Raw genomic sequence first — 15,156 nt, 5'->3', positions numbered from 1 at the left:
CTCAGCCTGAACACAGGGGAGACCTGAAGAACAAAAAGATTCCTTGTGCCCTGTTGGAGAATGGCTCAGAGACAAGGGTCCTGAGCCCACTGAGCAATTGTATGATCAGAGCCTGCTCTAGCTGCTGATGCTGAGCCTCACTAGGGTTTGCCTGCAGCTGCTCGCAGCTGCTGATACATGAGGAATGTCAAGGACGCTTCAGCCTTGTGTACCGTGGTGTGTCGAAAACAGGTTAAGGGGAATTCGGAGTAGTGGTCTGAGAAACCTAGTGTTATGGTAACAGTGGTCTGAGAAACTTTGTGTTATGGTACTGTTGTGTATCGAAAACAAGTCAAGAGGAATCAGAAATAGTGGCATGAGAAAATTAGTGTTATGAGAAGCTTGTGCTGTTAGCTAAGTAGGTGGACCGTGCGAATACGACCTTTAGAGCTTAAGCCAATCAGCTAGTGACTAGTAGGCATAATAATTAGTGTTGTCTGTATAAATATATGTACCCTGGACCAATAAAGACACATGTTAATTGATGCTCTATCACCCACATTGAACCCGTCTCGGCATGTCATTCTTCTGCGGCTCCACAGTGCCACAGTCCAGAGTGAAGACAATGCTGGAGCAAGTCCTGGCTCTCTGCTCCCTGGAGCTGTTTTCTGCTAGGAGCCATTTCTGTGTCCCCATGTCAGCACCCTGACAGTGCTCCCAGACCCCATACCACCCTCTGTGTGCTCAGCTCTGCCCTGCAGACCCCTCCTGGCAATAGGGCACTGCCCAGGGGCATTCCCTACTTCCAGATACAAAGGAGAACAGCAGGCAAAACCAGAACCCACAAACAAAGGTGATGCTGGTGTGTCTGTAAGTAGAGGAGTAGGTGAAGGCACATTATGAAGCTTCTGGCAATTCTGCTGATCCCTCAGTTTAACAGTTCAGGAGTCTCAGTGACTTATTCAAATTTCACAGCTCCTTTCTAGGATTTCTTAGAAGAAACATGAGATCATAGATCCTAGAAAGCTTCACATTTTTAAGGTGGCCCCTGCCTTGAATTTCCTCTTGAAATACAAATGTGCTATATGTGATCTGGAGCTCTGAGCATCCCTGATCTACGCAGCAGCCTCTGGAGAGCAGAAGGAGCCTGCCCTGGTGGGGGTCTCTCCTTCCCCCCACAGCTTCTCCCCACAGCGCCGTGGGGAGCTCCCTGGGCAGGCTGAGTGCTGACCCTGGCAGGTGGCAGAGTCCCTGCCCCAGCACACAGCCCCCTGGGGTGCAGGGACCCTGCTGGGAAGGACAGCCCTGGGCATCCCTGCCTGCACACCCGGCTGCACACCCCTGCAGCCGGCCCCGCCAGAAGGCAGCCCTCATGCCCTGGCCCTCGCAGGGGGCACCAGGGAAGCCCTGCTCGGGATAAGCTCCTCCTCCTCCTCTTCCTCCTCCTCCTCTTCCTCTAGGCAGGAGGCAGATTACCTGGCGGCTCTGCTGCCTTCCCCAGATCCCTCCCCGAGCTGCAGCTGCATTGCCCTGCACCCCCAGACTTACTGTGGCCAGGGCCCTGACGCTTTCTCCTCCTCGGAGCTCTCAGCAGCCTCCCAGCCCAGGCTGCCTTGAAGCTGTGTGTGCCTCGCTGCTCTGCCCTGGGTGCCTGCAGGCAGTGCCCCCAGCCCTGCTGCGCTTTGCAGAGGAGCTGCTCCTGGGAAGAGCTGTCTCTCTGCAGCGCTGCCCACTTGCCAGGAGCTCCCTCCGGCCCAGGAGCCCGGCCCAGCTCAGCACCACAGCAACAGCCCAAGGCACTTTAATGACCCCTCAGGAGGGTTTGGTGCCAACTCCATGAACCTCAGGCACAGAGAAGCTGAAGAAACCTCTGAAGAATTAAGTTTTATTCAAACTCCAAAGTTTCTTGTGGCTTTAATTGTTTCCACTGAGGGACACTGTTGAAAAAGCCTCCTCAGGGTCCTGTTAGAGCAGAAATCTGGAGGCAGTGATGAGAAGTCGGAAACAAAAAGGGAAAGGTGGCTCTGATGCTGAGTAAACCTGAATTTGTTGCATTAAGCCAGAGTTCCATGTCCTAAGCCCATTAACCAAATGGCCAAGCCACGACCCCCAGCCCCTAGGAAGGGAGATCCTGTCCCTCCCACATTCCTCAGGGCTCTTCCTGGGGTAGGGGCTATGGAGATGTGCACCTCCCAGGCTCCTGAGGATGCACAAGGAGGTCATGAGGCCCCCGTGCTGCAAGGGACTGTGCCTCCTCACAGGCATCAGTGGCAGAGACAACAGCCACAGCCAAAGTCGTGATAGGGTTGACTTTACTGGGGGCTTTCAGCATTCTCACAGCGCTCTGTCATCTCCACCACAGGCTGTCCTATGGGGTTGCATACCCATAGGCTTATTGGCTATTTATTCGCTATTTTCACCTAACATGAAGTCCCCTTGAGGCACACATCGGACATCCTCGTCCTTCTGCATTGCCCACCAAGTGCATCCAGGTCCTTGGGCAAAGTAAATTCCACATATTGGCTTACTTTTACCTGAAGTAGGAATAACCCAAATAGTCTTCCCCAGCATGTTCTTAAGGTGCACTACAGGGACTCTACCTCCATCTGCAACCAGGTGGCCTTTGTTAAATGTCTGTCCTAGTGTTTAAGAGTTCCACCTCCCATTGCTCTCAGCATGGTCTTTAGTAGCCCATTGTACCACTCAATTTTCCCAGAGGCTGGTGCATGGTAGGGGATGTGATATACCCCCTCAATGCCATGTTCTTTTGCCCAGGTGTTTAGGAGATTATTTCGAAAATGAGTGCCATTATCTGACTCAATTCTTTCTGGGGTACCATGTTGCCACAGGACTTGTTTTTCAAGGCCCAGAATAGTGTTCCAGGCAGTGGCATGGGGCACGGCCTATGTCTCCAACCATCCGGTAGTTGCTTCCACTATTGTGAGTGCATAAAATTTGTCGTGCCAAGTATTGTGGAAGCATGATGTAATCACTCTGCCAGGCCTCCCCATATCTATATTTTAACCATAGCCCTCGATACCAAAGAGGTTTTAACCTCTTGGCTTGCCTGATTGCAGCATGTGTATCACATTCACGGATAACCTGTGTGACAGTTGTCGTGGCTTTAAACCTGGTCAGCAGCTAAACGCCACGCAGCTTCTCACCCACCCTCCCCTCACTGGGAATGGGGAGGGAATTGGAGGGCAAAGGGAGACTTACGGGTTGAGATAAAAACAGTTTAATAACAGTAACAGAATAATATGGTGCCATGATGAATGGGTAACGTACAATACAGCTGCTCACCACCCACTGACCGACACCCACCTGCTCCCGGCCAGCGATCCCGAACACAAAGACCCTGCAGCCACACTCCCGGAAATGAGAGCCCACACCTTCCAGCCCACTCCTTCCCTTATATGGTGAGCAAAATGTCACATGACATGGGATAGCAGCCAATCCGGGCCCAGCACTCCAGCTGTGCTCCCCCCACCCCCGCACACAGGCAAGGGCTCTCGGACCTGGAGAGCCTCTGGGGCCTCAGTGTGCTGCAGCTCTCCTCCCGCTGCCAAAATGAACAGGAACTCTATTCCAGCCCAAACCAGGACAGGGGCCCTGTGTGTAACTGTGTGTCTGTGTGCCTGTATGCCTGCATGAGAGAAGTGAAACGCAGCACAGCTGCGAAGTGAGTGCGGAGTTCTGATCCCCGCTTCCATGTCCTCCACGAGGAGAGTGGCCGGAGGCGAGAGAAGCGAATGTAGTGTATGTCAGATTTTAAAACAGTATTGTTTGAGCCTGTGGTGAACTTTTGGTGTCCCATACACAGACCCGAGGATTTTTCTTGTAATCCAATCTTTGTTTTGGAGTGCTTTGGTTGTGGACAAGACGTCTGGGTGGAATTTGGAGACGATTTCTGGTGTAGTAAATGTCAAGGGAAGTGGTCTGACTGGGACAGAATTGAGCGCTCGGGTCAGCTTAGAAGAACGTATTGTGGGAACCTAGGAAACTTACAGAGGCAATAGAAGCAGAATGTGGATAAGCCCTCCCGGCTAACAATATGGGAGGGAAACAGAGTGGGGGTATAGTGAAAAAGATCCCTCTGGGCTGCATCTTAGCCCATTGGAAGGAAATTGGAGGCACACCAGGTGGAAGTGTGAATAAAAGGACATTAACTAAATACTGTATCCAGTGGTGGCCCCTGTATAAATTAGATGACGGGGGGAAATGGCCCTTTAATGGAACCTTGAATTATAATACTTTGTTGCAAATGATGTTGGTTTTGAGGAGAGAAGGAAAGTGGGATGAGGTCTCATATGCAGACACTCCGAAATCACCCTGAGTATCAATCTGATTGTGGATTAAAGAGCCCACAAGACCCAATGGTTTTGGCTCTAGAAAAGGAAAATATGAAAGAAGGATACCCCAGGACAAAATATTTAACCAGTCCCATGCCCCAAATGGTGTTTTGAGGTCACCATGGAAAAGGGTAAGACAGGGAGCTTATAACCCGCTTATAGAGAAACCGTTAGGGTTTCATAGCTTCACACAGTGGTTCTTACCCTGGTTTGGAGTTCATGAGATTGAAAAAGCCATGGTAAATATTTTGGCAGAAATGGAAATAATAGCAAACGCAACTACTGATGACCTTTTATGTTTAGACCAGGAGGTAAAATCCCTGAAGGGAGTAGACTTTCAAAACAGAACGGCTCTAGATATAATCACAGCTCACATGGGAAGGGTGTGCACCTTGATCAATACAAGCTGTTGTATTTATGTAGGTGAATCAAGTAGAACAGAGATTGACCTTCAGAAGATTTGGGAACACTCAAAAGTCTTACATCAGGTATCCCTGGATGATACCTCGTATGGGTTTTCTAACCTCTGGGAAAAGCTCACCTCTTGGCTACCTAATGTCACAAAGCTTAAGCAGCTTTTTGTTGCAGTTATCGTGATTATTGTATTAGGATTATTGGTCTGTTGTGTGTTGCAATGATTTATGTGGATGGATAAACAAACTGGGAATACCGATGAGGAGTGGAAGAAACACAAATTACAGCAAAACATTGAAAATGGCAAGTATTTTGCTAAAAGGAATGGTTCCATATAGCAAAAGAATTGGCAAGGGTAAAAGAGAAGGGGGGACTTGATATAGAAAATAAACGCTTAGCAAAATAACTAGCAAGATAACGGGATACTTGGTTGCAAAAGACCTTAAAAGATAACAGGAAACGTCTTTACAAGAGGCCTCCATAGATAACAGGATATCCATCTGTTAATTAAGGCGTCTGCAAGAAGGAGCCATCTGGCTGGAGCCAGTTCTGCAGTTACTGGCTGAGGTAACTCAGCATTCTGGGACAAAGATTTAGAGTACATGGTGAAGAAGACCACGAGCCTTCCTCCAAAAGACCCCGGCCCACGACCACCGGATGGCAGTACGCATGTGGCAAGAGGAGGAGACTTAGGATAATGAATTCCCGGAAATAATTACAATAATCACACCTATTCTTAGAACTAATTGTAATAACCCAGCCTATACTAATGAATATGCATGTTTCTGTATCATAAATGATGCCTGCTTCATGATACGGTGTACAAGCTTGGAGGAGAGATCGCCCTTGTTCCCATCACTGCAATAAACAATACCTGCTTTATAACTCTGTGAGTTGTAAAGTGTGTTTCCACATGTCAGAAAACAGCATGAGAAAGATATAACAGAAAAAAGTACAGCAGGGGAGGTAGAGAATGGAGACAAAGAGAAAGAAATGTCACCCCAAGGGCAGTGCTGTGCTGAAGCAAGTCACCCAGAGGGAGTCTGGAAGAGCCCACAGCTTTGTGTTTCAAGGAACAACCAGGAGGATGGATAGATACTCAGCATCGGTGCGGCCTCACCTTCGATACTGTGTGCAGTTCTGTGCCGCACAGTTTGAGAAGGATGTGAAGGTCCTCGAATGCATCCAGAGGAGGGCAACAAAGCCGGTGACAGGGCTGGAAGGAATGTGCTATGAGGAGTGACTGAGGAGTTTGGGTTTGTCTGGTTTGGAGAGGAGGAGGCTGAGGAGTGACCTCATTGCTCTCTGCAGCTTCCTGAGGGGGGGACACGGAGTGGGAGGTGCTGATCTCTTCTCCCTGGTATCCAGTGATAGGACATGTGGGAACGGTTCAACGCTGTGCCAGGGGAGATTTAGACTGGACATGAGGAAGCATTTGTTTTACCGAGTGGGTGGACAAACACTGGAACAGGCTTCCCAGAGAGGTGGTCGATGCCCCAGGGTGGTCAGTGTTTAAGAGACATTTAGCCAATGCCGTTCATACCATGCTGTAACTTGGTCAGCCCTGAATGGGTCGGGCAGTTGGACTAGATGATGGTTGCAGGTCCCTCCCAACTGAAATAGCCTCGTCTATCATATTCTCTACCAGTGAGGGAAGCGAGATGCTCAGGTGAGAGCGAGGTGGGGAAGAAAGGCTGATGTTGAGAGTCTGCAGGGAAAGAGCTGCAGGTGTGGGACACTGAGGACAGCCTGTGGGAAAGACAACTGAAGGCTCTGGCAAGGCTAAGAGCCCCCAGCAGAGCCAAGGTGTTTTCCCCCTTGCCTCTGGCCGTTCCCTCCATAACTAAGGCCTACCTGGACAAACGGTAACCTTATGGTACCAGGACCTTAACGCCCCTCGGCCCCACCCCAGAGAGACCCATATTTGTCACTATAGTCCTGTCCTTGACACCGCAAATTCCCATATGACACTGTCCCAGGAAGAGCCCTGGGTAATGTGTGAGGGACAGGATCTCCCTTCCCAGGGGCTGGGGGTCAGGCTTTGGCCCTATGGCCTAAACACGTTAAGGTACAGTAAGCACCAGAACCACCTTAACATTGTGTTTGTTTGCCTCTCATTGACACCTCCAACTTCCTGCTCTAACCAGCCCCTGGGGAGGCTTTGTTGCTGATGGCCCTCACTGGGACCCATTAACACTCCTTGAAACCTTAGGGGTTGCTTCTGATGTTGACTTCTTCAGCCCTTCGCTCAGGCTCTTCTTGGTGTCTGAGGCTCATGGTCTCAGCATCACAGACACCATGGGGCTCATTCAAATGTAAAAAAACATGTCTCCTCCAATTGTTTTCTTCATTTATCAAGCCTTGGACAGATAACTGCAGAGGTCTCTGGAGTGTATGTAAAGGGGAACATTTGACTGAGCATTTAATACAGAAGTATTTCTTAGGTTTAAGTCTACTGTATTACTTTTTCTTTTTACAGAAGAAGTGATTGCAGCCTCCTCTGATCTTGATGCAGAGGGTCTCCTAGTGCTGTCAAGATGGGTAGGGCCAGCTCCTCCTGAAGGTCAGACACCGCATGGACAGCCTGATTCCTCACCTCCCCAGCCCTGCCACTTCTCTCATCGTCCCCCTGGCACTTGCAGCACAACTCCTTCCATCAGACTTCTCCACTCAGGCCTGCAGCTGGACGTTACAGCTCCACTGCACCAGCTCCCACTGGCTTTCCTCAGAGACCTGGCTGCACACGGGCACAGCAGAATTTACCTTCATTGCAAACCAACAGATGGAAAATATAGTAAAAAAGGAAAGGTCTTGGTGGGATGGAGAGGAGGCAGCCATGTGTCCTGGCAGCAAGGGAGGCCAGCTGCACCCAGGCCTTTGTGGCCAGCAGGACGGCCAGGAGATCATGAGAGGGGCTTGTCCAGGTTACTGTGTCCGGATTGCAGATCCCCAGTACAGGAAGGATGTTGTCAAGCTGGAGGGGGTTCAATGAATGGCCCCCAAGACAGGCCAAGCTGGAAAACTTTGCCTGTGAGGAGAGGCTGAGGGAGCTGGGCTTGTGCAGCCTGGAGAAGGGAAGGCTGAGGGGCACCTCCCTGCAGCCTCTCCACACCAATGAGGAGGTCTTGAAGAACACAGAATGGGGTTCTCCACCACGGAGCATGTTAAGAGGCTGAAAGAGGAGGTTTTGGTGAAACAGGGGATGTTCACCCTGGAGATAAGGAAAAGATTTTCCAGCAGTCTCAGGCCTCGTCCTGAGCAGGGTGGCCATGAGCCCTGCCTGCCCTCCTGTCTGCCATGGCTGCTCAGGTCACAAGAACAGAGGTGCCCCCAGAATCAGAACGCAGGTGGGCCTCTTCCACCTGCCTCAGCCCTCCCCTCCCCAAGGAGGTCATTTCTGTTGGGTGCCTTCTCAGATGCACTGGATGACCTCAGAATGCCTGCTGGCCAGCATGTCTCCTGAGGGCCAGTCAGGCTGCTGCAGTGGAAGCCACCTCATCATCATCACCATTCCTGCCACCTGCCCTTGGTCTGTCTCTCCCTGTCCTCTCTGTCCCTAGCTTGTCTCTGCTGGGATGAGTAGTTTTGTGATGCACATGTGGCCCCAAATTTCTGGGGCCAGCTGCTGTCCAATCAGGCTACTGTAACAGTAGTGGTCTCACAATCAGCACCACAATTGGTGTTGCCTTTGCCCATCTTTCCCCACCCACTCCCTTGACTCCTCATCTCTGCTGCAGCCCAAGTTCAACAGCCAAACCCAGCCCCTTTCCTGGCCTTTCTCTCTCCCCTTTCCCATGGCAGGACAGAACCACCCTGGATGTGGTGTGTTTTGGCTTTGCATTTATTTTGACTTACGCTTGTGATTATATGTTCCCCTTTTACAAACTGAGCTGCTGTTCCAAACTTCTCTAGCTCATTTTCTAAAATTTGTAGTTCTCTTTCTAAATCTTGCACCTGGTCAATACCTAACTGCAGTTATTTAATCTGTAAACAGTGTCTGTGTCAGTGGACCAGAAGAGCATCCTCATTTGTGATTAAGTCTGCTCTCTTATTTTGGGAAATTACGCCTTCAATTTCTTCATATCTTTTTGCATGTTCTTTAGCATCCGTTCCTCTCAGGAGAAATCTATTTCTGAATGCACCAGCTCAGGACAAGTTTCTCTATTGTTGGGGCAAGTGGAGAAGTTTGAGGAGGCCCTGGTCCAGGAGTCTTTTCCTGGGAGAGGGGCTGGCACAGAGGGGCTTGCTGGCAGGGGACAGTAAAGATGCCTGGGAGACTGGAGCAAGGGACACAGGGAGACACTGGCCTCCGCCTCCTCATGCCATGGCTGGCCCTCAGCCCTGGGGCTGATGGGGAGGCTGAGACACCTCTCTTTCCTTCCTTCACTCCCCACACTTGGATGGGCCTCAGGAAACATCCAGGAGCCTGGAGGATGCACAAACCTCCTAGTCCAAGGGAGTGGGGTTATGTGTGACAGTGTGTGTGTGAAAGACATGAAGAAGATGTGAGGTGTCTGTGTGAAGATTCCTCAGCATCCCCTGAGGGGAAGGATCCCCATTCCCAGGCTATAGGGGTCAGGGCTTGAACATCCTGCGTGAGGAAACACATCAAGGGCTTTCACAGTCACCTGAACATTTGATTTTCAGCCTGGCAGCAGTGCCTCTGCCTTCCTGCTTCACCACCCCCAGGGACAGGAACCTTGTCTCCTCATTCCCTCCATGGGCAATCCAGTGATGGACCTCGGTGGCCATCACTGACACCCTCAGGAACTTGGAGGGTTCCTGCTGACTCCGACTTCTCTAGAGGCCACATCAATCCCTTTCCAGGATCTGCAGTTCAGCAACTTCGCACCAGAGGGCTCAGTAACATGAAAAACGGCTGGTCAAGTCAAGTCTCTGGGTATAACAGAATTCCTCAGTTCCCATTTGGTGAATTTGGGTGGTTTCAGGAGTGTAGTCATAGTGTAAATCTTTCCATAATAAATGTCAATAGGAAACAATATCTTCTTTTTCAATTAGTCCTCACTTTTGTGCTTACACACTAAGAGACATCACCCAACTCCAATTGATACTGATCCTGAACTTCTCCCTATCGAGTCTGAATATAGGGGGAAGTCAAGACCCTGTATGTCAGACACTCTCTGGACAACGTTTGTTCCTACCTCCAACGCCACATGTCTCTCACCAGTCCCCTGGGACTTACAGCACCTTTCTTCCAATCTGAGCTTTCTCCACGACAGGCTGTAGCTGCACGTTTCAGCACATAGACACCAACTCCCACCTGCCATACTTGGGAATCAAGCTATACGCAGACACAGAAGGATGTTTCTTAATTGCCAAAAAAGAAAAACCAAATGCAGGCAGAGTTTAATAAAACATAAAACACACATCTCTGCTGTATATGAAGCCCAACTTCCCTTGTCTGCAGTCCAATTTCCATAGCAGAGATGGCCTTACACCAAAGAAAATCACATTTTCTGTCAAGCAGAGATCCCAAGAACTCCCAGAGCACTCCCTGACCCAGACTCTGTCCATTTTCACTCCCATCTACTCACACCTTCAAGTCATGAGCTCCCTCGATTCACAGAGGGAAGAAAAGAATCAAAAGAAATGAATCACCCTCTTTTGCACAGCCAAATCTGCACTCATCCAAGTTTATCTGGGTTACAGGTGCATCTTCAGGTAGGCTCTGCAACATCTAGATCCACTCATTTCTCTTTCTCGTCCAACACGCGACAGCTCGGGTGCAATTGTCCAGGCTTCCTCTTCTACTCAAGGAAGAGAAATGAGTTGTCTCGACTGAGATGCTTTGGTTCACCCTGCATGTCCACAAGCTCCCCCTCCAGAAAGTCTCCCTTCAGCCCAGGGTCATATTTCCCTGTCCCATGTCAGGGTTTCATGTACCCTCATGTATCTTGGAGGTGGTGACCACCACTTTGTGATCAACTGCATCAACTCTGGAGTGAAGATATTAGCCAAAAGTTTAACCATTTGCAGAAAAGTCTTTGGTGCAATCAGTGTGTAAGGGGAGTTCATTTTCACAACTTTGACATTGTTCTCTACATTCCCTTAAATATTTTCATAGGCCATGGACAAGGACCAGCAACCTGATGACACTTTCTCTCCCCTATGTATAGACAGATTGATAAATCTGATTCTTTTGGACAGGTGACATTTGAGTCTGCTCAAGTAGCCCCTGATTTCATTCCTATCCACCTTCGGCTGTTTTCCTCCAGATGCCTGCCCTGAGGTACAATGGCTTAGGAGAACTTAGAGAAAGATGAGGCAAAGAGGACATGAAATATCTCATCTCTCTCGCCATCTACATGTGATAGAAATAGGACAGTGAAGTGCAGTCCTGGGTAGATTCAGGTTTATTTTACTGCTGTCTTCTCTGCTAGGGAGGGACATCATTGGATGTGGAGGTGATCTCCATGAACAACTAGGTTCTGCTGACAGGCCCATTGTGAAAATTGTTGGTCATTTCCTTGACTGCATCTTCAAGGGGTTGGGTACTGTTTGTTGGAGATAAAACCCAACAGTCTGAGAAGATAAACACTTGTGTGGAGACTGCGGATTGATGTGCCTTTTGTTCCTGGACTGCTCTCCATCTCCTGGATAGAGAAGGGACAGACCTTTGTCGGAGAAGGGAGACGCAGACACCAGGTGGTCATCAGCAAGTCTCGTTTATTGTCCGCTATCAACGTGGTTAAATACAATGGTTAATAAGCTCATACATATTGCAAAATTATAGCTCATCATTGGCCAGTTAGCTAGTTACGTCTTTGTTATGCACTTCTTCATTCCTGCGGTTAAACATCAACTTTAGTTCCTTATTCGCATCCTGTTTTGCACATTTTTACAGGGCTTCCTTGTTCTCAAGGGCACTCTGTCCTTGAGGCTGCCTTTGCCCTAAATGTCTTCTAACTCTAACAAGTTGGATGCGCTATGTCCCTTCTTTTCTAGCCAGTCTTGTACAAAACCCTCTACAGACCTTGCCACACTGCAGTGGTGGCAGTCAGTGTCTTGCACAGCAGCCCCGAATCTGTCTGCAGGTGCTGTGCGGGGGTCTGTCACAGCCCCGATCTGGAGGGAGATTGCTTGCATGTATAGTACCAGTGCTGTCCCAGCCAACCCCATGGAGCTGTGTGCGAGAGTCTTGGCACCTCACGTAACACTGGAAGCCCCTGTTTGTCATTAAACAGCATAAATGTCCTAAGATTGGTGAAGCAATTTGGAGGTGTTCATGAGACCACTGTTGTGGGGATCAAGTAAATTCAGCTGATGGAAAAGACAGAGAGAAACTGAGCTCTCCCAAATGTACATGACTCCATTTGCTCAGAGGAATCCTTGCACAGGCTGCCCAGAACAAAACAGACAGTGGCAGAGTCACTTGTACTAAATGTGGGCATCTGCTGTCATTGCTGTTGGCCAAAGATGTTCCCCTTCAAAGTCCAAGAAGATGAACCCAGATGCTGTCCTGACTCTCAGCACTGCTCCATAAGAGCTTGCAGTCTTCTGCACATTTCTTGGAACACCTCCTGACCCTCAGATGTCTCTAACTGTGTCTGAACAGCTCACTCATGATATCCATCTCTATCATGACCTGAGATGACAAAAGGAGCTCAGCTACAGGTGCCTCCCAATAAGAGCCTGGGTGTCCTATGTAATGACAGGACAGTAAAGACTGATTATATCACCCAAATTGTAATTTTTAAGGAGAAATGGCAGTGCTGGAAAGTAGTGCCTCTCCCAGATGAAGGAGGGATTATCAGTGATTGCATCAGGCTGTGTCACAGCAGGTTCCCTGGAGCCCCAGGGACAGCTGGAGGGAGCCCAGAGGGGCCACAGCAAGTGGCACCTTGGGCTGTTGCTGTGGTGCTGAGCTGGGCCGGGCTCCTGGGCCGGAGGGAGCTCCTGGCAAGTGGGCAGCGCTGCAGAGAGACAGCTCTGCCCAGGAGCAGCTCCTCTGCAAAGCGCAGCAGGGCTGGGGGCACTGCCTGCAGGCACCCAGGGCAGAGCAGCGAGGCACACACAGCTTCAAGGCAGCCTGGGCTGGGAGGCTGCTGAGAGCTCCGAGGAGGAGAAAGCGTCAGGGCCCTGGCCACAGTAAGTCTGGGGGTGCAGGGCAATGCAGCTGCAGCTCGGGGAGGGATCTGGGGAAGGCAGCAGAGCCGCCAGGAATCTGCCTCCTGCCTAGAGGAGGAGGAGGAGGAGGAGGAGTAGCTGCTCCCAAGCAGGGCTTCCCTGGTGCCCCCTGCGAGGGCCAGGGCATGAGGGCTGCCTTCTGGCGGGGCCGGCTGCAGGGGTGTGCAGCCGGGTGTGCAGGCAGGGGTGCCCAGGGCTGTCCTTCCCAGCAGGGTCCCTGCACCCCAGGAGGCTGTGTGCTGGGGCAGGGACTCTGCCGCCTGCCAGGGTCAGCACTCAGCCTGCCCGGGAGCTCCCCACAGCGCTGTGGGGAGAAGCTGTGGGGGGAAGGAGAGACCCCCGCCAGGGCAGGCTCCTTCTGCTCTCCAGAGAGTGCTGCTGATGCGTGGATCGGGGATGCTCAAAGCTCCAGATCACCTCTAGGACATTGGCATTTCAAGAGGAAGTTCAAAGCAGGGGCCACATTAATACTGTGAACCTTTGTAGGCTCTATGATCTCATGTTTCTTCTAAGAAAACGTAGAAAGGGGCAGTGAAATTTTAATATGTCACTGAGACTCCTGAACTGTTAAACTGAGGGATCAACACATTTGCCAGAGACTTTATGAAGTGCCTTCACCTACTCCTCTACTTACAGACACACCAGCATCACCTTTGAGGGTTCTGGTTTTGCCTGCTCTTCTCCTTTGTATCTGGAAGTAGGGAAGGAGCCTGGGCAGTGCCCGATTGCCAGGTGGGGTCTGCAGGGCAGAGCTGAGCACACAGAGGGTGGGGTGGGGGCTGGGAGCACTGTCAGGGCAGTGACATGGGGACAGAGAAACCACTCCCAGCAGAAAACAGCTCCAGGGAGCAGAGAGCCAGGACTTGCTCCAGCATTCTCTTGACTCTGTACTAGGGCAGAGGGAGCCTTTTTTTGTGAAAGATGAGAATACCTGTCCCTTCAAAGAATATCTCCTCAGCAACATCACAAATCTGAGCTCATAAAAAGGAATTGAATATATTTCCCCCAAAGAAAGAGAAATAATTTTGAGGACACTTTTAGGGAAACAGCATAAGATTGAATAAAAGAAGTCTGTCCTAACTTGTCAATGTCTTCTAGTTCAACCTCCCTTCCTGCAGCGAACAAATGTCCAACAGCAGCTCCATCACCCAGTTCCTCCTCCTGGCATTTGCAGACAGACGGGAGCTGCAGCTCCTGCACTTCTACCTCTTCCTGGGCATCTACCTGGCTGCCCTCCTGGGCAACGGCCTCATCATCACAGCCATCACCTGCGATCACCACCTCCACACCCCCATGTACTTCTTCCTCCTCAACCTCTCCCTGCTCGACCTGGGCTACATCTCCACCACTCTCCCCAAATCCATGGCCAATTCCCTCTGGGACACCAGGGACATCTCCTATGCAGGATGTGCTGCACAGGTCTTTTTCTTTGTTTTCTTCATTGCAGCAGAATATTCCCTTCTCACCATCATGGCCTATGACCGCTACGTTGCCATCTGCCAACCCCTGCATTACGGGACCCTCCTGGGCAGCAGAGCTTGTGTCCACATGGCAGCAGCTGCCTGGGGCACTGGGCTGCTCTATTCTCTCCTGCACACTGCCAACACATTTTCCCTACCCCTCTGCCAAGGCAATGTTGTGCACCAGTTCTTCTGTGAAATCCCCCAGATCCTCAAGCTCTCCTGCTCAGACTCTGACATCAGGGAAGTTGGGCTCCTTCTTGTTAGTATCTGTGTAGCATTTGGGTGTTTTGTTTTGATCATGCTGTCCTATATACTGATCTTGAGAGTTGTGCTGAGGATCCCCTCTGAGCAGGGACGGCACAAAGCCTTTTCCACGTGTCTCCCTCACTTGATTGTGGTCTCCCTTTTTATCAGCACTGGCATGTTTGCCTACCTGAAGCCCCCCTCCATTTCCTCCCCACCCCTGGACATGGTGTTGTCCTTTCTGTACTCGGTGGTGCCTCCAGCTGTGAACCCCCTCATCTACAGCATAAGGAACCAGGAAATCAAGGATGCACTCAAGAAGGTAATTCAGTCAGTTGTCTGTCAGCAGGAATAACTTCCCATGTCTCTTCAAATAATTTCCAATTTGTCTTAGAATACTTATTTGTATTCAGCATTTTTTCTGTGAAAATCTTGTTTCTTTCAAAATGTCTTCATGCACTCCTCTTCCTCAGAGACATGAACCAGCCTCTCTGACAGAGAGGCCTTTGTGCGTTTATCTAGTGGGACAGTACAGCTGGCCTCCCATGTCACATATA

At 50.3% G+C, this 15,156-nt stretch overlaps 1 protein-coding gene across 1 annotated transcript in view; it reads right to left on the bottom strand.

Annotated features, from left to right (window-relative positions):
* The window catches only part of LOC122153014 (antigen WC1.1-like), a 53,273-nt gene that overhangs the window by 33,554 nt on the left and 4,563 nt on the right, over positions 1–15,156 (bottom strand). The window contains exon 4 of the mRNA XM_042789143.1: positions 10,287–10,292. Within this exon, the coding sequence (XP_042645077.1) occupies positions 10,287–10,292 (6 nt within the window). The remainder of the gene's footprint in view (positions 1–10,286; positions 10,293–15,156) is intronic.

This window comes from Tyto alba, unplaced genomic scaffold (genome assembly GCF_018691265.1).
Source record: "Tyto alba isolate M040663 unplaced genomic scaffold, T.alba_DEE_v4.0 Super-Scaffold_15, whole genome shotgun sequence".
NCBI classification, from domain to species: domain Eukaryota; kingdom Metazoa; phylum Chordata; class Aves; order Strigiformes; family Tytonidae; genus Tyto; species Tyto alba.
The sequence above is the reverse complement of the archived record's forward strand: the minus strand, read 5'-3'. Positions and strand labels throughout refer to the sequence as shown.